Raw genomic sequence first — 21,756 nt, forward strand, 5'->3', positions numbered from 1 at the left:
CCTTAACCGCACAAACCTCGAACACTTATGATTTTAAAGTGTTTGAGGCTTGTGCAGATGAGGCCGGAGCTTAGGCATTGGTGGAATGAGGCATTATGACATCATAATCTGAGCTCTAGAATGTTGCTATTTGAGATTTTAAAGTGTTTGAGGCTTGTGCAGATGAGGCCAGAGCTTAGGCATTGGTGGAATGAGGCATTATGACATCATAATCTGAGCTCTAGAATGTTGCTATTTGAGATTTTAAAGTGTCTGAGGCTTGTGCAGATGAGGCCGGAGCTTAGGCATTGGTGGAATGAGGCATTATGACATCATAATCTGAGCTCTAGAATGTTGCTATTTGAGATTTTAAAGTGTCTGAGGCTTGTGCAGATGAGGCCGGAGCTTAGGCATTGGTGGAATGAGGCATTATGACATCACAATCTGAGCTCTAGAATGTTGCTATTTGAGATTTTAAAGTGTCTGAGGCTTGTGCAGATGAGGCCGGAGCTTAGGCATTGGTGGAATGAGGCATTATGACATCATAATCTGAGCTCTAGAATGTTGCTATTTGAGATTTTAAAGTGTCTGAGGCTTGTGCAGATGAGGCCGGAGCTTAGGCATTGGTGGAATGAGGCATTATGACATCACAATCTGAGCTCTACAATGTTACTCCTTATGATTTTAAAGTGTCTGAGGCTTGTGCAGATGAGCACGGAGCTTAGGCATTGGTGGAATGAGGCATTATGACATCACAATCTGAGCTCTAGAATGTTGCTATTTGAGATTTTAAAGTGTCTGAGGCTTGTGCAGATGAGGACGGAGCTTAGGCATTGGTGGAATGAGGCATTATGACATCACAATCTGAGCTGTAGAATGTTGCTACTTATGATTTTAAAGTGTTTAAGGCTTGTGCAGATGAGGACAGAGCTTGCAGGAATGGGGCAGGGACAGGAAAAGAACTCACAGAGACGGGATGGGATGGGAAAATGATTTCATCCTTCCCTATTCAGGTCTCCCAAGGCTTGAACTTACCGATCATAGTCCATAACAGAAATAAGGAGGCTGACTTGATCCATGTTCTCCGGTGGAATGTCAAAGATAATCGCCTCATTGTAATTTGGATTCAGTGTATTCTTCTTTATGGTTGTCTTTTTTTTCTTTAGCCGGCGCCCGTCACAGAGCAGCGACACCTTTACATAAGGGTCTAAAGAGAGAAAAAGAGGTGGTGAAGACTATCCATTTCCCGCCACCTTGCAAGCATCTTGTTCCACCGCCTTCCACAGTCACTTACAAGACAAATGCATGAGTGCTAATGCTACTTTGTATCGGTTGAAAATACTACTGCAAGGTTCTTATTTTTAAACAATTATTTCTTCTATCGCTCCTTCAACTTCTGGAAGCGGCCATGTTGCCAAGAGGGACACATACGACTTTCCATTTGGCCATTGGGTTGGTGATGACATCACAAACGCTGCTGAACCAATCAGAGCTGGTTCTGACAATAGCTGCTCCCCAGGATTGTGAATCTGAAAGCACAGTTTGGTGGTCCAAACATCTTCCTCATGTGGGATTCCAGTTGAATCAGAATTTACCTTAATAACCCCCCCCCCCCTTTTACAAAACCGCAGAAGCGGTTCGTAGCACAGGCCGGTGTGCTGATTGCTCTGTGCTGCTCCCGACGTTCAGAGAGTTCCTATGAGCATTGGGAGTCGCGCAGAGCATTCTGCTTCAGCAGTTTATTGGGGGGGGGGGGGGGGGAGGAGGCAGGATACACACAAACTCTAATTAGGGTTACCAGATTTCATCTGTAAAAAGAGGACATGTGGCCGCGCCCTGAGAGAACCACTACTCACGTTACCCCTCCTAATGCCACTTCAATGGCGTCCCATCCGTTTCCGATTACAATTCATGCTCCTCTCACTAACCTACAAATGCACTCACTCAGCTGCCCCTCACTATCTCTCTTCACTTATCTCCCCCTATGTTCTCACCCCCCCCCCCCCATGAGCTCCACTCAGCCGGTAAGACCCTCCTATCTGTGCCCAGGGCCAGATTTAGATGAAAAGAGGCCCTAGGCTATTCCACTTATGAGGCCCTTTCACCTCCCATTTTTAAGTTTGTAAATTACATGAGAGATAATAAAATACATCATTACTGTGATATATATCAATATGTTAAATGAACCATGTTGTTATTGGTACTAACCTTTATAAAAAATGTGACACGGATAATAAATAAAAAAAAGTCGAGAACACTTATTTGGACATTTATTCTCAGCACCATATATAGTACTTGTAACAATAACTAATCAAACATAACACACAACATTGCCCCTTCCTATGTCCATAGTGCCCCCAGTGCGTCCTTCCTCCCCTCCCCTCCGATGCCCGCCTGCCTCCCATCCCCCTTCCACTGAAACCCCCCACCCCACCCACCCCCACCCCCGATGCCAGTCTGGGCCGCCCTGTCCTGACGGATCCACGTTTTGCCTCTCTCCCCGCGGGGATGGGCTTTGCCCAGCTGTTTCCGGACTGACGTCTTTCCCTCCCCGATCCTCCTCCCAGGGCGAGAAAAAGAAAGGGAGAAGCCGAGTCGGCGCCCCGTTGCGGCCGGAGCCGGTTCTTGGCCTTTATCTGCCGTCATGTTTCTATGATTTTATTATTGTTCCACTCCGGGTAAACAAAGTCAGAGAGAAAAAAACTCCCTTTAAGAGGGAGAAAAGGTCTTTGACTTAGAACCCGGGTTAAATACAGTACTTATCCCTTAACAATTACCAAGGGGACCATCTAACACCAAGGAAACTCCTTTGTAGCCTGTTCGGCTCTGTGAGGCCCGTTTGTGTAATAAGTGTGCTGTTTAGGTAAGACACCTGATTCAAATAAACATAGAAAACATAGAAACAGACGGCAGAAAAGGGCCACGGCCCATCTAGTCTGCCCACACTAATGACCCATCCCCTAACTTCCTCCGTGAAGAGTTCCACGTGCTAATCCCATTTTTTCTTAAAATCTGGCACGCTGCTGGCCTCAATTACCTGTAGTGGAAGACTATTCCAGCGATCAACCACCCTTTAGGTGAAGAAATATTTTCTGGTGTCACCATGAAATTTCCCACCCCTGAGTTTCAACAAATGCCCTCTTGTAGCCGTGGGACCTATAAGAAAAAAGAGATCTTCTTCCATCTCGATACGGCCCGTGACATGTTTGAATGGCAATGGCGTGGTTAATTCGATTTGGGTTGTGGGTGGAATTTACTCAGGCCTCACTCGGTGTCTGCAATTAGGGCCCCCTAGTGGCACCTAACCTCTGCGCCAGTTAACTCCCGTGGCTGTGTCCATGGCAGGCGGTAGGAGGAATAGAGGTAGACCTAGCTCTTCTGAGCAGGGACCAAGTCTTGAAAGTTTTTATGTATAGCACTGCTACGGAAATGATAAGTCGTCGTCGTAGTAATACCTAGATCAGTCTGTCATGAAAGAAAAATGGAAGCCAGCTGGCCACCCTGCGCACAGCTGACATACATTTTGGCGATCATCTCCACAGCATATGTTCAGCAAGAGCTTTCTGAGTTACAATTGGGAAATTCACATTAGGCTCAGTGAGATTAATTTCCACTTGTAGCAGGGCACAATTGGACAGAAGGATGTATTATCAGGGGCCCAAGGACACGTCAAGTGGAGAAGTGCAGATTAAAACTCGGCAATGCTCTGAAAAGCAACCTGTGTTCCGCTCCTTAAACACGCAGAGCGTGCGTGTGATTGAAGGGAATTAAATTTTCACAATTACTGCTGCAAATTCTGTTCAAATCCTTACCCCCTACCCCCCCCTTGTCGCAATAACATTTGATATAAAAGTCAAGATATCGGAATTTGAAACTTGTTGGACAGCGTTATAAAGTTACTGATTTTCCAGCTAGTGGGACTCTGGTTTGCACTCGTAAAAAATAAGGAAAATCAGACCAGTAAATGAAATAAATTTATAGGTCAGTATTGAGCCCGATGCAGATAGTGATCTTAAAAGCCCTGAATGTTAAGGGCAGAAAATGAAACCAAAAACACAAAGATCTGGAGCAGCGCCATCAGGCCCCCCTGACCTCCTCGGGCCCAAGGCACGTGCCTATCGGTTCATAGACAACAACGTGGAAGACAAAGGCGCGCGCCGACAACTGAGCGCAAGATGGATGCGCGCGCCAAAGAAAATTACTGTTTTTAGGGACTACGATGGGGGGTTTTGTTGGGGAGCACCCCCAGTTTACTTAATACAAATCGCGCCGGCGTTGTGGGGGTTTGGGGAGTTGTAACCCCCCCCATTTTACTGTAAACTTAACTTTTTCCTTAAAAACAGGGAAAAAGTGAAGTTTTCAGTAAAATGTGGGGGGTTACAACCCCCCAAACCCCCACAACACCCCCACAACGCGGCACGATCTGTATTAAGTAAAGTGGGGGGGTTCCCCCCCCACGCCCCTCCCGTCGGAGCCCTAAAAACAATAATTTTCTTCAGCGCGCGCCTCCGCACTGCGCTCAATTGTCTGCTCGCGCCTTTGTCCCGGCGCGCTTTTGACCTGACACCTGCCTATCGGCCCTGGCGATTTCATCAAAATGTACCCATGCCTGAGAAACTCCCCAACACCCTACTCGTCTCGTTTTTCTTTTGAATTAGATTGTAAGCTCTACAGAGCAGGGACTGTCTCTTGAATGTTTTAATATACGGTGCTGCGTACGCCCAGCAGTGCTGTGGAAATGATAGGTAGTAAAGGACGAGGAAAGTCGTACAGAGAGAGAGCGAGAGCTGATGTGCCATAATCACAACACTAGATGAGAAACAGTGAATAGAATCATCTGATCCCAAACTGTAGGTTTTAAAAAATATATATATATTTTCATAAATTGAATTACTGAGGGCAAAATAAAACTGAGTCATTTTGCTAAGCTTAAATACAAAATTGGATTGCAGTCAAATTAATTTGTAGTTATGATCAGCGAGAAGTGAACCATAAATTTTCTCATCCATTTCTAATTGAGCTATCACGGAGCAGTTGTCATGGAAAATGAGTATATATGAAGCTAAAATAAAAGTATTCATGCCCTGAAAGGCAAGTCTAGATTGAGAAAACTACAGTAATGCAAGAGATCATTTTGGTAAATCATCCAGAAAGACGATAGAGGAGGTCAGTTCTGAAGAACTAGAAATGCAACGCATTGTGCGACTTCAAAGGTGAATTTTGCAAGCGTCAAGTGCCTAGAACAGCGTTTTGTGGGTGCAGCGGCCTGAGAAATTCAGCAGTTAGGAGTGTTACATACATCTTCAGTGCTTTTACCATAATCTACCAGTGGAATAAAAGCCTTAGAGTAAGGAGCAATGCCTGACTAGGGGCTTCCGAGAGAAGGGGAGAAAGCTTAATCTTTGGGGGCGGAGGGTGCTGCCATTGAAGTTGGCTCAGGGCATCATAACAAGTAGTAACATTTTTGAAACCCCAATTGGCCTGTGAGGGCACCATCGTTTTAGGGATTCACTCTGCGACCAGCCAAGAAGAAGAACTAGAGGCATTGGTGAAGGAACTGTATCGCATTCTTTTCCCCATGAGAAGAGGCAGTTCTGTCTACTGGATGTAGGGTTTGCCAGATTTTCCAATCGGAAAATCCAGACTCCTAGGCCTGCCCCCAGCCCCGCCCAGTTCTACCCATCCCTGCCCTGTAGCGCCCTAATCCCGCCCCCAGTCCCGCCTTAGCCCCCCCCAGCTGCATGGATTTCCTCCCTGCCCGACGCGATTTGGGGAGGCTTTTCAAAACCTGGACAAAGTGCCGGGTTTTGAAAAGCCGTCCAGACCCTCAGACATGTCCTCAAAAGGAGGACATGTCTGGGGGAAATTCGGACATCAGGATGGGATGTGGGAGCAACATGTGGTTTTACTGGAAACAGCGCGGCATTTCCTCTTACCAGATGGTTCGGATAGGAGTGATGATAGATAGATGTTGCACAATGCAAATCCAAATCAACAAGGCTACCCAGAAAGCATTTTTAATCATGCGCAATCTACGAAAAATAAGAAAATTCTTCGACAAAGAGCAATATAGACTCATAGTCCAATCCCTAGTCCAGGGGTAGGGAACTCCGGTCCTCGAGAGCCGTATTCCAGTCGGGTTTCCAGGATTTCCCCAATGAATATGCATGAGATCTATTTGCATGCATTGCTTTCAATGCATATTCATTGGGGAAAACCCGACTGGAATACGGCTCTCGAGGACCGGAGTTCCCTACCCCTGCCCTAGTCCTAGGTCTAGTGCAGTGGTTCCCAACCCTGTCCTGGAGGAACACCAGGCCAATTGGGTTTTCAGGCTAGCCCTAATGAATATGCATGAAGCAAATTTGCATGTCTATCACTTCCATCATATGCAAATCTCTCTCATGCATATTCATTAGGGCTAGCCTGAAAACCCGATTGGCCTGGTGTTCCTCCAGGACAGGGTTGGGAATCACTGGTCTAGTGGACTATTGCAACATCCTCTACCTACCATGCCCTGCAAACATGATAAGACAATTACCAACTGTACAAAACCCAGCTCTCAGATTGATCTACTCGCTAAGAAAATTTGACCACATCACCACTGCCTACCTAGACTCACACTGGTTACCTATACAAGCACGAATTCAATTCAAATTATACTGTCTTTTATTCAAAGCAATAAATGGCACTGCCCCCACTTACCTAAACAACCGCCTATATCGGAACCTTACTACTAGACAAAGGAGAACTCAGACCCCATTTACTTACCCCCCCATTCAAAGGTACTCGGCATAAGAAGATGTTTGACCACCTACTAGCGACGCACGCAGCGAAACTTGACCACTCCACCTCCAACTTGCTGACAACAACGAGCGACTTCAAATCACTTCGAAAAGAAATCAAAACCCTGCTATTCAAAAAATGTATCCAGATATCTTAACGCTTCCCCTTGTCATTCCCCCCCCCTTGTAAATTCCCCCTCAAAGTCTCTTCTACTCTTGCAATTTTTCTCTGCAAAGTCTCAACCTTGTAAACAGCTCCCTAAATTGTAATTCTCCTGGAAATGTCCATTTATCTTTTTGTAATCCTAAATCCATAGTTGTAACTTTCCTAGATATGTTCCAGTTAGCTTCTTTTGTAATCCGCCTACAACTGCAAGGTACGGGCGGAATAGAAGTCACTAATGTAATGTAAAAAGGGAGGAGAAAGGTGTCCACATACCTGAATAACCGGTGATGTCCATCGCTTTGAGATTCCTGCATTTGATTACTGTTAAGGTGAGACGACCCGCTGTGGGAAGGTAACAGAGCGAAAACATAATCTCCCCTAAGTCCACACTTTCCTGTAATACAAAAACGAAAGAAGGCCAAGCATTAGAAATCAGACTTTGGAAACATCAGCACTAGTTTCCACTGAAGTAAACGGTTCTTTTTTGACCAGGGTTCACCAGACCAATGCAAAACGAGCTGCAGACACTTTTTGAGTATCCGAGCCAATGGAAGGCTGTTTTCAAAGCTATAAAGAGCACCCATATAATCTGCATAGGAATCAGAGTAGAAGGTGACTAAACGGGAACAACCCCCAGTCCAGTGGCATAGCAAGGGTAGCAGGCGCCCTCTTCCCTCCACCTCCCTTCCCCCTATACCTCCTTAAATTTTCAACAGCACAAGCAGCTTCTCCGACTTGGCTCCCCTCTGACATCACTTCCTGGCTCCGTGACCAGGAAGTGATGTCATAGGGGAGCCAGGCCGGAGTGAGCAGAAGGCTGAAGAAGCTGCTCGTGCTGTGGATGATTTAAAGAGGTACGGGGGAAGGGAGGGCGCGAGTGAGATGGGGTGGGGGCGGTGGAGAGGTGCCGTCCCCCCCACCAAGACTCCAAAATTGTGTCCTGTCCATTGCCCTCCCTGCCTGGCTGTGATGCAGTGGGCGAAATAGGAGCTCTAAGGGGTGGCACAGGGCACGTTTCTGGCTCAGGATGGTCCCCTCCCCCCCTCCCAAACACACGCTCAAGCACTAGTTTTCTCTGTATTTTTTTCATGCTATAAGATAACATTATACTTATAGACCACGCTACCAAAAAGTTCTACGCGGTTTACAAAAGATTATAAACATGAAACATAATTGTATATTTGAATGAGTCAGCTAGTCAGGTATTTGGAGAAAAGATAGGTTTTTAGCTGTTTTCTAAAATGTCTCTAAGAAACAGCTGTGAGCAATGATCGAAATTCTTTTTCATGAGAAGCTGCCTGAGATGCTATAGAGTGATTTAGGAATTTCTTGCTTTTGCAACCTTTTACAGAAGAGAAATTGAACAGAGCATGAGTTTTTCTACTGCATTTGTGCGTAGCGATGAAAAAACTATTAGCCAGATAAGTAGGGGCTGCACCATTTAAAACCTTGTAACAAAAACAGACCAACGTGAACAATTCCCGAGCTTCCACAGGCCACCAATGCAATTCGCAATAAAATAACGTAACATGATCGTATTTCTTCAATCCGTAAATCAATCTAACTGCTGTGTTCTGTATCAATGATAATCTCAATAATTCCTTCTTAGTAATTGATAAATAAGCAATATTACAATAGTCAAGGAGACTCAACAGTAATGACTGGACCAAATTCAAAATAGGGTCTAATTGTTCGTAGTTTCCATAAAGTAAAATAACTTTTACGTACAACAGCATCTATCTGGGTTTTCATAGTAAGATGCTTCTTTTTTGGTATTTCATTAACAGATTGACTGTTTCTACCTCTTGTTTGAATTCAGTCAAGTTAGTTTGTGGACATTTTAAAAATGATTTACCTGCCAAGGTATAACGGAGAGCACAATTCCTTTCTGTTCCTGTGTGGCAGAGCAAGCTCACGGTAAAAACTGGATTGGCCTCCTCAAGGCTTAATAAGGCTTGTATTGTACTCTACCAGTAATGCAGTGAAGCAGTGAGGTGTGAAGTCCACGTGACCGTGGATACCTCATCTATTTCATACCTCAAAGGAACATGTGGCTAGGGAATGACACGGGGACAAATTTTTCCCCATTCCTGCGGAGACTCATTTTCCCGTCCCGTTCCCGTGAGTTCGTTTCCTGTCCCTGCCCCATTCCTGCAAGCTCCGTCCTCATCTGCACAAGCCTCAAACACTTTAAAATCCTAAGTAGCCGAGACATAGGTACCAGTTTTGGAGATCAGAAAGTCTTGCTGGGCTTTAAGCCGAGATAGCAGATTAAATTCAACTTTTTTCTTAATTAAGATCGGGGAAACCTGAGTTAAGTTATCTTTAATCTATTGTTTTTCGAATAGGGAGATGCCCTTTTCTAAGGCCTCCATGTTGGATGAGTCAGCACCTTCCTTATTCTTTTCTTTTTTCTGCTATCCTATATGGGGTTGGGGTGTCCGTCCTGCATTCTTTTTTATACTCGCTTCACTTCCTCAATATCTTACTGCTTTGCTCTTTTTCCTCTTATCTTTCTTCTCTCTCCTCTTTTTCTTCCTCTCCAGGATTCTATTTAGTCCCTATTGGACCATCTGGTTATCCCCCTGAGGTTCTTTATGTTGTATATTGTATGTTAACCCTCTGGGTTTCCTGATGGTTCTGTTGAACTCCATTGTTTACTTGTCACTTGATTTTCTGTTCCATTATTTGTTTCTCTATTTGGTATTTGAAACTCAATAAACATATTTGAAATCAAATCCTAAGTAGCAACATTCTAGAGCTCAGATTGTGATGTCATAAGGCCTCATTCCACCAATGCCTAAGCTCCGCCCTCATCTGCACAAACCTCAAACACTATAATATCCTAAGTAGCAACATTCTAGAGCTCAGATTGTGATGTCATAAGGCCTCATTCCACCAATGCCTAAGCTCCGTCCTCATCTGCACAAACCTCAAACACTATAAAATCCTAAGTAGCAATATTCTAGAGCTCAGATTGTGATGTCATAATTCAAGGTTTCAAGGTTTATTAAATATTTGATGAATCGCTATATCTTTATACAAAGCGATGTACATAAAAATACAATTAGTTAAGATAAAAACATACAATAAATATATAAACACTAGATAATAGACAAGACTAACAACAATTGGAAGGGAAGGAAGGTTAAAGTTACATATCTTATAATAAGAAACACATTTAAGGGTAAAACATTAAGGAGGTAGTAAAATTCTTGAAACGCAGCATTCCCTCCCCCTCCATTTCCCTGTGTAGTAGCATTTTTTCCCTCCCCCCCACTTCCCTGTGCAGCAGCCACAGCATTCCCTCCCCCTCCATTTCCCTGTGCAGTAGCATTTTTTTCCCTCCCCACCTTCCCTGTGCAGCAGCCACAGCATTCCCTCCCCCTCCATTTCCCTGTGCAGCAGCAGGATTTCCCGCGATCTGGCCGGCTCCCTTGCAGGAGTTATTTTTAAGTTTAAAGGTGCCACGGCGGCTCCTCTAACGATCCCTACCTGCATCGGAAGTCTTCTCTGACACAGGTGCGGCTCATGAGAGGAGCCGCCGCAGTACCTGTAAACTGAAAAATAACTCCGGCAAGGGAGCCGGCCAACTGGCAGTTCAATGAGAGCCACAGCTTCAAAACGGAACCCTCTGTCGGGCAGTGGATTTGCTCACCTTTGGGATTTTTGAAGCTTTGGTCTGGCCTGCTCCCTGCTCCCTGCGTGCCTTGCCGTAGTGTATTTTTTAGTTGAAAGACGCGGCGGCGGCTCTTCTCATGATCCCCACCTGCGTCGGAAGTCCAAAGCAGGCGGGGATCGTGAGAGGAGCCACCGCCGCATCTTTCAACTTAAAAATATAGTACGGCAAGGCGAGCAGGGAGCAGGCCAGACCAAACAGCACGGAAAACAGAACCCTAAGCGCGCATGTGCACTCCTACCTGCCGGAGACCTACAGCTCACGGAAAACGGAACACGCAGGTAACAGTGCGCATGCGCGCTTAGGGTTTGTTTTTTTTTTAGAAAGTTACATTTCATAAAAAGCCAGAAATGTTTAGGAAACCTGGGTGGGTAGACATCTTATCTAGCATGAGAAGGGACTGAGCTAAGTTCTGCATTAAATCCAGAGATGCTTATTTCAGGCTCAGGCAAAGTTGCGATTATCTTTGGCTCCATGCAATCTGGCTTCTTGCTGCTTGCATTTGAATACTAACCACCTGCAAATTTGATTTTAAGGTTTCTGGTAAGACTCGGCCCAGTGTACACGGCATTTGCTAAGGGAACAGCTGCCACTTGCTGTGTGCTTTAGAAAGGCTTTTTTTTTTTGGGGGGGGCAACATAAATTTTCATACTGAGGGAGTAAATATAATCTGTTGGGTTTCAAAAAGTTATACCTCGAGCACTACTTTCAAAATGAAATCCTCGTATGTTCTTTCTGTTTCTGCCGCTGGTGCTGCCCTTTTCCAGTGCTTGCAGAATTACTTTATCCGCTTTGAGACAGGCGAGACCGCAGCATCTCTCTGGATTGGATTGAATTTATTTCACTTGATATACCACGCGAGCAAATGTATTAAGCGGTTTATAAAAAATACAATTAAAAAATAATAGTTACAATAAACCTGTCTCCCAATAAATACAATCACATAGAAACATAGAAGATGACGGCAGAAAAGGGCTACAGCCCATCAAGTCTGCCCACTCTGCTTAACCACCCCCTGTCTATGCCCTAATGACCCAATTTCCTTATCTTGACCCTCGTAGGGATCCCACATGGGTATCCCATTTATTCTTAAAGTCTGGCACGCTGTCTGCCTCGATCACCTGCACTGGAAGCTTGTTCCAATGATCAACCACTCTTCTGCAGCAGCCACTCTCTCCTCCTCTCCCTATTGGCTAAGGCTCTTAACATTTGCATCTCCTCTTCCTATAGGTTAAGGCTCTTTACACCTGCATTGTGATGTCATAGAACTTTCTGATTATAGAAACATAGAAACATGATGGCAGATAAAGGCCAAATGACCCATCATAGAAACATAGAAACATAGAAGATGACGGCAGAAAAGGGCTACAGCCCATCAAGTCTGCCCACTCTGCTTACCCACCCCTTGTCTATGCCCTAATGACCCAATTTCCTTATCTTGACCCTCGTAGGGATCCCACATGAGTATCCCATTTATTCTTAAAGTCTGGCACGCTGTCTGCCTCGATCACCTGCACTGGAAGCTTGTTCCAATGATCAACCACTCTCTCTGTGAAGAAATACTTTCTGGTGTCGCCATGAAATTTTCCGCCCCTGAGTTTGAGCGGGTGCCCTCTTGTGGCCGAGGGTCCCTTGAGAAAGAAAATATCATCTTCCACTTCGACACGTCCCGTGAGGTACTTAAATGTTTCTATCATGTCTCCCCTCTTCCTACGTTCAAGAGTGTAGAGCTGCAATTTGTTCAGTCTCTCTTCGTACGAGAGACCCTTGAGCCCCGAGATCATCCTGGTGGCCGTCCGTTGAACCAATTCAATTCTGCGCACATCTTTACTGTCATGTGGCCTCCAGAATTGCACACAGTACTCCAGATGAGGTCTCACCATGGCCCTGTACAACGGCATTATGACTTCAGGCTTTCGGCTGACGAAACTTCTATTGATACAACCCAATATCTGCCTTGCCTTAGATGAAGCCTTCTCCACTTGATTGGCAGTTTTCATGTCTGCACTGATGATTACTCCTAAATCTCGTTCTGCTGAAGTCCTAGTTAAAGTTTCTCCGTTCAAGAAGTACGTCCTGCATGGATTTCCACCTATTTATTATAATCAAAAGAAGCCTACAATTACATAAAAACGCTAAGTCACAGACACTAATCAATTTTGCACACGTTAACCGATTTAGCGCACGCTAAATCTGGTTAGCATGCCTTAATAAAAAGACCCCACTATTAGTTACAAAAGTATAGCATGGTTCTTAGCGCCGGTCGCAGCGGTAACAGCTCCTTGACTCCTAGGAATCCTATGAGCGTCAGAGCTGTTCCTGCCGCAGCCAGCGCTAAAAACCATGCTACGCTTTTGTAAAAATGGGGGAGGGGGTTAGTTAAGATCCATAATATTGTTGAAATAGAATTCATTTCAATTGATTACGAAATGCATAGTATAAAAAAAAAAAAATCAATTTTCACACAACAAACTAAAGACCATCAAATCATTAGGAGCTAATTTTGTCAATGCCCTCATTAATGCAAACAAATTATGCGGCAGCCCCTTGTGATCTTGGGCAACTCAGAAAACTCTCGATTGCCTCAGCCACAAACTTTTAGATCAATGTTCTCCAACCTGAATACGAGAAAGCTCTGTGGGCCCCCAAAAGATTTCAAGCTTACACATACAACTAATTTTTGTAAACCACCTTGACCTGCTTGCTCAGACAAGGCATTAAACATTAAAAATTAATACTCATATTGATTCTACAACACTTCAAGGATATGCTTTAAAAACGCATTGTTTTTTGGATCGTCAACAGAAGCAAATTCCATAAATGAGACTCCTGAATAACACACTTAAGAGATGGTCAGGGCTCTTCAGCTTGGAAAAGAGACGGCTGAGGGGAGATAGGATTGAAGTCTACAAAATCCTGAGTGGAGCAGAACGGGTACAAGTGGATCGACTTTTCGCTCCGTCAAAAATGACAAAGACTGGGGGACACGCGATGAAGTTACAGGGGAAATACTTTTAAAACCAATCGGAAGGAAATATTTTTCACTCAGAGAACAGTTTAAGTGTTGCCAGAGGTTGTGGTAAGAGCAGATCGCGTGGTTTTAAGAAGGATTTGGACAAATGCAAAACCAACAAAAAAATTAAATTTAAGAGTTATTTAAAGTTCTTTAAGCTATGTTTGGGTAATTGTAACCATGGTGAAACTAAAGTGGACAGAATAGAATTGCAAATCAATGCAATGGATGTGCTTGTTCTTGAATGCAAATTAACTCAAAGCGCAGCTCGATAGTCAAGAAGCAGACACGCCTTTCATCATCCACCATCTGCAATCGTCACTTAGGCAGTCAGAAGCGATTTAACCAGGAAGGAGCCTCTCCTGCCCAATTAAATCACTTTGAATATGGGGTGGCAATTTTCCACTGCCTAAGAATGGCTCAAAGTCCTGACCAGATGGAAAGCAGAGAGCAGGCTGACCTAGAAAAAAAGAGCAAAAGGTAGATCAATGCACAGTACGAAGCGTGTGCAAATCTTCCAGCTGCCTTTTCTTCAGTGATGACATTCCAATCGATACAGTGATCGGCCAGGCGGCATAAGAGAGGGGAAAGATTTTCAATGCATACACGATAGATGGAGGTGATCTCACCTGGGATTAGTTCAGAGAACCACTTATGGTTCTCCAAAGAGGGAAAGAATGAATTAGACACAATTCTTACAGTGAAACCCGATTGCAAAGATTTTGAGCATTGGTTCTATCTTACAGGTTCTTTAAAAACAAGCAAGTCATGGGTGGGGGGGGTGGGGGGGGTTGGACAGTGCGAAGTACTTTCAGAAACCACAGCCATCCATTAAAAAACAAAAAAAGACCCTGAATTGGGTCACAAGATTCCATGAGATATATTACGTTGCAAATATTGTAGACAAAATCTCTTTCTAGAGGACAGTCGGGGTGCTTGAATGGATATTAGCCACCAGAGCAGCAAAACTAGAAAGCCACCTCTCCAACCTGCTGACTACGACGCCCAACTACAAAACATTCAGGAAAGAACTTAAAACTTTTCTATTCAAGAAATTTGTCAAATGATCTAACGGTTCATAGACAACGGCGCAAAAGACAAAGGCAGCGCAGAGGTGCGAGCAGGCAGCAGGTGGTGGGACTGGGGGGTGGGGCTAGGGAGGGATTGGGGGCGGGACTGAGACGTAACAGGGCGGGGATGGGTGGGACTGGGCAGGTATAAGGAACCCTTCCACAGCCTCTAGCAGAAGGATCATCATCTCTCTAAGGAATGTGACTCTGACTGATAGAGGGGCTTCCCAATATCAATAGAATTTTATTAAGATCTGGAACTTTCTTTGAAAAAAAACCCCCAAAATCCTGCAGGTCTGCAAAACCCCAAAGCAATCATCGTGTTTTCCCTTTTTTTCATTAGCATCACTAGGCCCCTCCCCAGTAAAAATACCATCTCAGAAGCAGTAAGAGCCCCGCTAAGTGCTAATCTAGATTAAGGTTTTCTTTTAGTGACTTGGTCTCAATTACCTTTTAATCAGGAAGAAAACATCAGCCCAAAGCTTTCATGCTGAGATTTTTGTCAGACGACTACGAGAAGGATATGAAATTCATCAACATGAACAGCGTGCTACTTCCATCCTACTGAAGATTCGTACGATTTAGGACGGGAACCTATTTCTTCTAAGTCGTCATGTCAATGATCGATCAGAACAACCCACGCCAGCGATGCAACAGTTCTGCTCGGACTGACAATTATGTCCTGGTGCTAATTTTATTTGAATTTTCCTTTGCAACGGTGGTTTTGCATCTACTTATATGGCTTATGGTTAGCATAATAATGCATTGGAGCCGGGACCTGATTTTGGAAGTTATATTTTATGGGTTACGGACTGAATGCGATTTCACAATGCACGCTGGGGCTGATGCCCTTTTGCGTGGCGGAACCTTATATTTTCCGAAGGAATTTTCTTGTGGTGTTCATGTAAATCACAGAAATAAAATCGGTATCTGACTTTTACCACCCCTGAAAATATGCCAAGGATAGATTTGTGTTAAGCAAAAAATGCCTCTTTGTACTACACAAAAATCTTAGAGCTATGAAGGGTAATTCTGTAACTAAGCAAGTGGTTACCTGCGCTTTGTGCGCATAAGTTACATCTTATTGGCGTATACATGTGCAAGTGCATAGAAACATAGAAAAATTAACCTCCCCCACCCCTTTTTTTACAAATCCATAGTGCGGTTTTTAGTGCCGGCCATGGCGGTAACAGTTCCGACACGCGTAGAATTCCTATGAGAGTTGGAGCTGTTACTGCCGTGGCCGACATTAAAAAAAAAACACATTACGGTTTTGTAAAAGTGGGGGAAGGGGGGGGGGAATAAGGCAGATAAAGACTATATGATCAATCTAGTCTGCCTATCCATGGAATGGGATGATTCATTGCAGCCGTTTCATCGATGAAATGGCCGCAATGAATCATCCCATTATGAGGAAGCTCACGGAACCTACAGTGGGCGAGCACAGATTCATCACAGCTGGTGCAGCAGCGCAGCTCATATCCCCCCCCCAGGGCTGGGCACGGATTCATCGCAGCTAACGCTGCAACGGAGTTCTTATCCCTCCTGGACCTGGGCTCGAGCGGTCAGCAGAGGGCATACACAGCAACAGATCGCGGGCAGTGAGGAGAGGGGGAAGGGTGTAATTTTGAGGGGTGGGGGGGCATTGCTCCGCCAAATGCTGACATTTTTTGGGGGGGTGTGGGGGGAGGGGCGTTGCCCTTCCCCAAACGCTGAAATTAGATGATTCATCACAGCCAGTTCATCGTGCTGAACTGTCCACCTATCCATGCCATCTACTACCCCCTAACTCTTCCTTAGAGATCCAACATACTTGTCCCAAGATTTCTTGAATTCAGATACATTTTTCTTTCCACTGGAGAGAAGCCCGAGAGACCTCTACGACGAAAGGTTCTTATTATCCCTTTTAGCTAGGTTTCATTGTACCAACCAGAAGACCATTGATATTTGGTCTGTTTATTTTCTTTTGCATCAGAGCCTTCTTACTAGTTTCCAAGTTTATTCTATATTTGATATACATTACATTAGGGATTTCTATTCCGCCATTACTTTGCGGTTCAAGGCGGATTACAAGTGGAGTGTCCGGAGATTAGAAGTATTTAGGGAGTAGATTGTACATTTCTTTGAGTTGCTAAGGATGACATCTAAGATGTCATGAGATTGGAAGTTCATATGTAGTAGTTGCAGGAGATGCTTGGGACATTTCTGATTGTGTTGGTTTGGTTTTATGTGTTTTTTGAATAGAAGGGTTTTTATTTATTTTTTGAAGGTTTTGTAGTCTGTGCTCGAGGTCAATAGGTTGTAGAGTTGGGGGTCAAGTGTTGCAGCTCGAGTGGCTAGGAGGTTGTCGTACAGTTTTTTTTCTTTTGGCGTTTTTGGTTGGAGGGTGTGTGAATAATCCGTGGGTTTTCCTATGTCTGGTTGAGGTAGATTGAACTAGTCGATTGTTCCAATAGGCTGGGCTGTCTCCATTTATTGCTTTAAATAGTAGGCAGTAAAATTTGAAGTATACTCTCGCTTGTATTGGGAGCCAATGTGAGTCATGGGATGCCTCTGTGATGTGATCGAATTTCTTCAGTGAGGAGACCAGTCTTAGGGCTGTGTTTTGTATTGTTTGTAGTTGTTTTATCATGGTTGCTGTGCAGGGGAGATATAGTATGTTGCAGTAGTCTATCAGGCATAGGATTAGGGATTGTACCAATGCCTAAGCTCCGTCCTCATCTGCACAAGTCTCAAACACTTTCAAATCCTAAGTAGCAACATTCTAGAGCTGAGATTGTGATGTCATAATGCCTCATTCCACCAATGCCTAAGCTCCGTCCTCATCCGCACAAGCCTCAAACACTTTAAAATCATAAGTAGCAACATTCTAGAGCTCAGATTGTGATGTCATAATGCCTCATTCCACCAATGCCTAAGCTCCGTCCTCATCCGCACAAGCCTCAAACACTTTAAAATCATAAGTAGCAACATTCTAGAGCTCAGATTGTGATGTCATAATGCCTCATTCCACCAATGCCTAAGCTCCGTCCTCATCCGCACAAGCCTCAAACACTTTAAAATCATAAGTAGCAACATTCTAGAGCTCAGATTGTGATGTCATAATGCCTCATTCCACCAATGCCTAAGCTCCGTCCTCATCCGCACAAGCTTCAAACACTTTCAAATCATAAGTAGCAACATTCTAGAGCTCAGATTGTGATGTCATAATGCCTCATTCCACCAATGCCTAAGCTCCGTCCTCATCTGCACAAGCTTCAAACACTTTCAAATCATAAGTAGCAACATTCTAGAGCTCAGATTGTGATGTCATAATGCCTCATTCCACCAATGCCTAAGCTCCGTCCTCATCTGCACAAGCTCAAACACTTTTGAATCCTAAGTAGCAACATTCTAGGGCTCAGATTGTGATGTCATAATGCCTCATTCCACCAATGCCTAAGCTCCGTCCTCATCTGCACAAGCTTCAAACACTTTCAAATCATAAGTAGCAACATTCTAGAGCTCAGATTATGATGTCATAATGCCTCATTCCACCAATGCCTGAGCTCCGTCCTCATCTGCACAAGCCTCAAATACTTTAAAGTCATAAGTGTTCGAGGCTTGTGTGGTTAAGGCAGAGATTACAGGAATGGAGCAGGGAGAAGGACAGTGACAAAACTCATGGGGATGAGACGGGGAGATTGAGGCCCTGCGGGGGATGGGGACAAATTTGTCTCCTTGTCATTCTCTAGTTGAGACCAGTTTCAGTAGTGAAGAGTTCCATTCTTGCATCCTTTTTTAACACCTTTACAACGCAGCCACACAGAAGCCCAATAACTACGGTACATTTTTGCTCAGAAGAAAGCTGATGCAGAATGATAGCTTGGCAATGCATCAAAAAGAAAAAAATATGCTCTCATTTATGAGAAAGGGAAAGTATATTCTTGGAAGCTACAGAAAGGAAAATGCAATTTGCTTTTAAAGAAGCTTTAAATCTGTTAGTGTTATCATATTATTCATTTGTCAGACCATGACTGGACATTGTTCTGGGATAATTGGCTATCCATTCAGGCACATGGTGCATTAATAGATAAAGAGTGATATGTTACATCACCAATATGGACTGGTTACAGCACACAACTGAAAGAAGCCTGGACTCAATCAACTAAACTTTTCTCAAGTTTCAGCATTTATAAACAGTGATTGTTGAGGTTGTCCTCGTCTTGCCATGCTTGACTAAGCAGAACTGATGTTTCAGCCATCGAGCTGTGGCTTTCTCCAGGGTACGCTATGTGGTTTGCAGTTTTGTCTTTACCTAGTGGCTTCTCAAACATGATTGGTTGTGTTTGCCTCCGCCTTGGTCATATCTTATAGATGCGAGACCCAGATTTGCGAGGAACCATCATCGCACATTCTTGTTCCACACCTTTTCCAAATAGCAGAGTACTGAAATTATTCAACACACGTTTCTTATTTGATTATCAATTCTAAAGGTATAAAACCTCATAGAGCTTTTAAAAGTTTACAGCACATGTGCACTTTTTGAAATGGCACCGTTAAGCACCAGTGCACTTTTGCACTAGTGCACTGTCAGTCCAGAGTCTCTGAAATGAACTGTGAGGTTTAATGAATTACACAGTCTCTTTAGTATCAAACAGTATTAAAAAGTATTAAAGAGTAGTTTTTTTTTTTAAGTTCAATCATTTTTATTAATATTTTAAGTTTTAATGAAAATTATTGAAGAAATAAAATTTATACTTAATGTTAGATAAAAAAAGGTAGAGAGGATGGCTTCAAGCCAGTGATGTAATGTAATTTATTTCTTATATACCGCTAAACTCTGTTAGGATTCTAAGCGGTTTACAGAAAAATAGACAATAGGGTGCATTAAAATTATAAGTAAAATAAGTACTTAGAAATTCCCTTACTGTCCTGAAGGCTCACAATCTAACTAAAGTACCTGGGAAAATGACAATTAGTAGAGTAATGAAGAAATAAAATAGAGAATAGATGAGAAAAATAAGAAAATAAACATTCTAATAAGACTACAATGATCTAAAGGACTTTGAAAGGTTGAAAAAAGAGGGGAGATAAGAATAGATGCAGAGGGAGAACCGTTGAAGCAATAGAATTCTGGGGAAATTTAAATGAAATTTGAATGATAAAAATAAAACAAAACAAGTGGCAAAACAATGAATGAGATTAAAAAATATATCATAAACTAAAAAGAAGTGAAAATAAAATCAAAACAGTCAAAACTGAAGTCCAGCTTGAACGGGCCCCCGAGCCGACCGTTGGTCCGATGGCCGGACTGCAGCCCTCCTCCGTCGGCTCTCCCCTGCTGAATGGGGGAGGAGCGAAGACAGTGTCGGGTGCCCCGCTGGAATGGGCCCCCGAGCCGACCGTCGGTCCGATGGCCGGACTGCAGCCCTCCTCCGTCGGCTCTCCCCTGCTGAATGGGGGAGGAGCGAAGACAGTGTCGGGTGCCCCGCTGGAACGGGCCCCCAAGCCGACCATTGGTCCGATGTGATGTGAATGTAAGAGAAAAGAAATGTCTTTCTCTCTGAAAGAACCCTGAAGGGGCGAAAATCTAATACTCAATATTCTGAGGCTTATCCCCCGTCTATAAATAGAGAAGAAAAGAGAAGAGAGATTATATCCAGTGTCAGAGGACATGCCCGGATTTTCCTGGACGTCTAGTAACCCTACTTGAACTGAGGTATTTTTGTAATTTAAAAGTCTGAACCGTGCATTAAAACAGACTGTAGGGACATCTTACAATGCCAGCAGCACAGGTCCAAAAAGCATTAAAGAGAAAATGTGATGCTGATTGTAATATTTACCACAGTGGCAAGTTATCCACGGTAGTCTCACAGCCGAAAAAAGAGACATTGTGAAATACTGTGGTTCCTTCACGGCATTCAGCCAAAAACAGGGCAAATCACTGTTGGAACCTCTAACTACCTGTGCTATAAAGCTGATCTCTTAGAACTGGAACGATAATAACTTATAATCAAATGCAAATACAAAGTAGTCATTTGAGGCAGACTGCAGGACACTCAGACCCTGATCCTCAAAGCTCCGACAACATGATAATAAATGCCAGGTTGGGAGTGATTTTTTTTTTTTTTAATCGGGTAATGCTTCTCTTAGAGAAACTGAACTGTAAGTCCGTTTAATGCAATAAAGCAGTGTATCACAAGCTGCAATGGCATACCAATGCAACTCCTGAGATTTCAGGTGTGCCACGACACACCGGGGAAGAAGAGAGGCACTGGCGCGGTGAGAGGCACGTCCTGTAGGCAATCAAGTTTCAAGTTTATTTGTGTCTTGATATACCGCTTTTATAGTCAAAGCGGTTTCCAACTAATACAAGGTATTAAAAAGTTCAAAATATACAATAAAGGGAACAAATTCCCATTTCCAATACGGTTCATAGACAAAATCGCGCAAGACAACGGCGCGCCGACAACTGAGCGCAGACACCTGAGCGCAAGGTTGACGGCGCGCTGAAGAAAAGCACTATTTTAAAGGGCTCCGACAGGGGGTGTTGGTGGGGAACCCCCCTATTTTACTGAACAGAGATCGCGCTGGCGTTGTGGGGGGTTTGGGGGGTTGTAACCCCCCTCATTATACTTGAAACCAAACTTTTTGCCTGTTTTTTAGGGAAAAAGTTCAGTTTTAAGTATAATGTGGGGGTTACAACATCCCAAACCCCCCACCACGGTAGCGCAATGTCTGTTAAGTAAAGTGGGGGGGTTTTCCCCCCACACCCCCTGTCGGAGCCCTTTAAAATAGTGCTTTTCTTCGGCGCGCCGTCAACCTTGCGCTCAGTTGTCGGCGCTCAGTTGTCTCGCGCGATTTAGTCCCGTCACCTTCCAATACAGATGCAACATGATACACAAGGGCAAATAGGGAGGATGCATTGCCTAAAATAATAGAAAGGGGAGGGAAAAAAACAAAAGGGAAAAAGGGAATCTTTAATATAAGGCCTGATGTCTGAGGTTTTGAATAAAAAAAAATTAAGCATAAATCTCAAAAGCATATCTGAGAAGAAACGTTTGAAGATTAGATTTTAAATT

At 43.9% G+C, this 21,756-nt stretch overlaps 1 protein-coding gene across 10 annotated transcripts in view; it reads right to left on the minus strand.

Moving 5' to 3' along the window:
* Nucleotides 1–21,756, minus strand: part of SYT6 (synaptotagmin 6) — a 262,997-nt gene that overhangs the window by 13,034 nt on the left and 228,207 nt on the right. For all 10 annotated transcript variants that reach the window (XM_033918904.1, XM_033918907.1, XM_033918903.1 and 7 more), the window contains 2 exons: nucleotides 7,204–7,324; nucleotides 1,015–1,186 (listed from right to left, as the gene is read on the minus strand). In XM_033918904.1, the coding sequence (XP_033774795.1) occupies nucleotides 1,015–1,186; nucleotides 7,204–7,324 (293 nt within the window). The remainder of the gene's footprint in view (nucleotides 1–1,014; nucleotides 1,187–7,203; nucleotides 7,325–21,756) is intronic.

The sequence above is a fragment of the Geotrypetes seraphini genome, chromosome 13 (genome assembly GCF_902459505.1).
Source record: "Geotrypetes seraphini chromosome 13, aGeoSer1.1, whole genome shotgun sequence".
Taxonomy (NCBI): domain Eukaryota; kingdom Metazoa; phylum Chordata; class Amphibia; order Gymnophiona; family Dermophiidae; genus Geotrypetes; species Geotrypetes seraphini.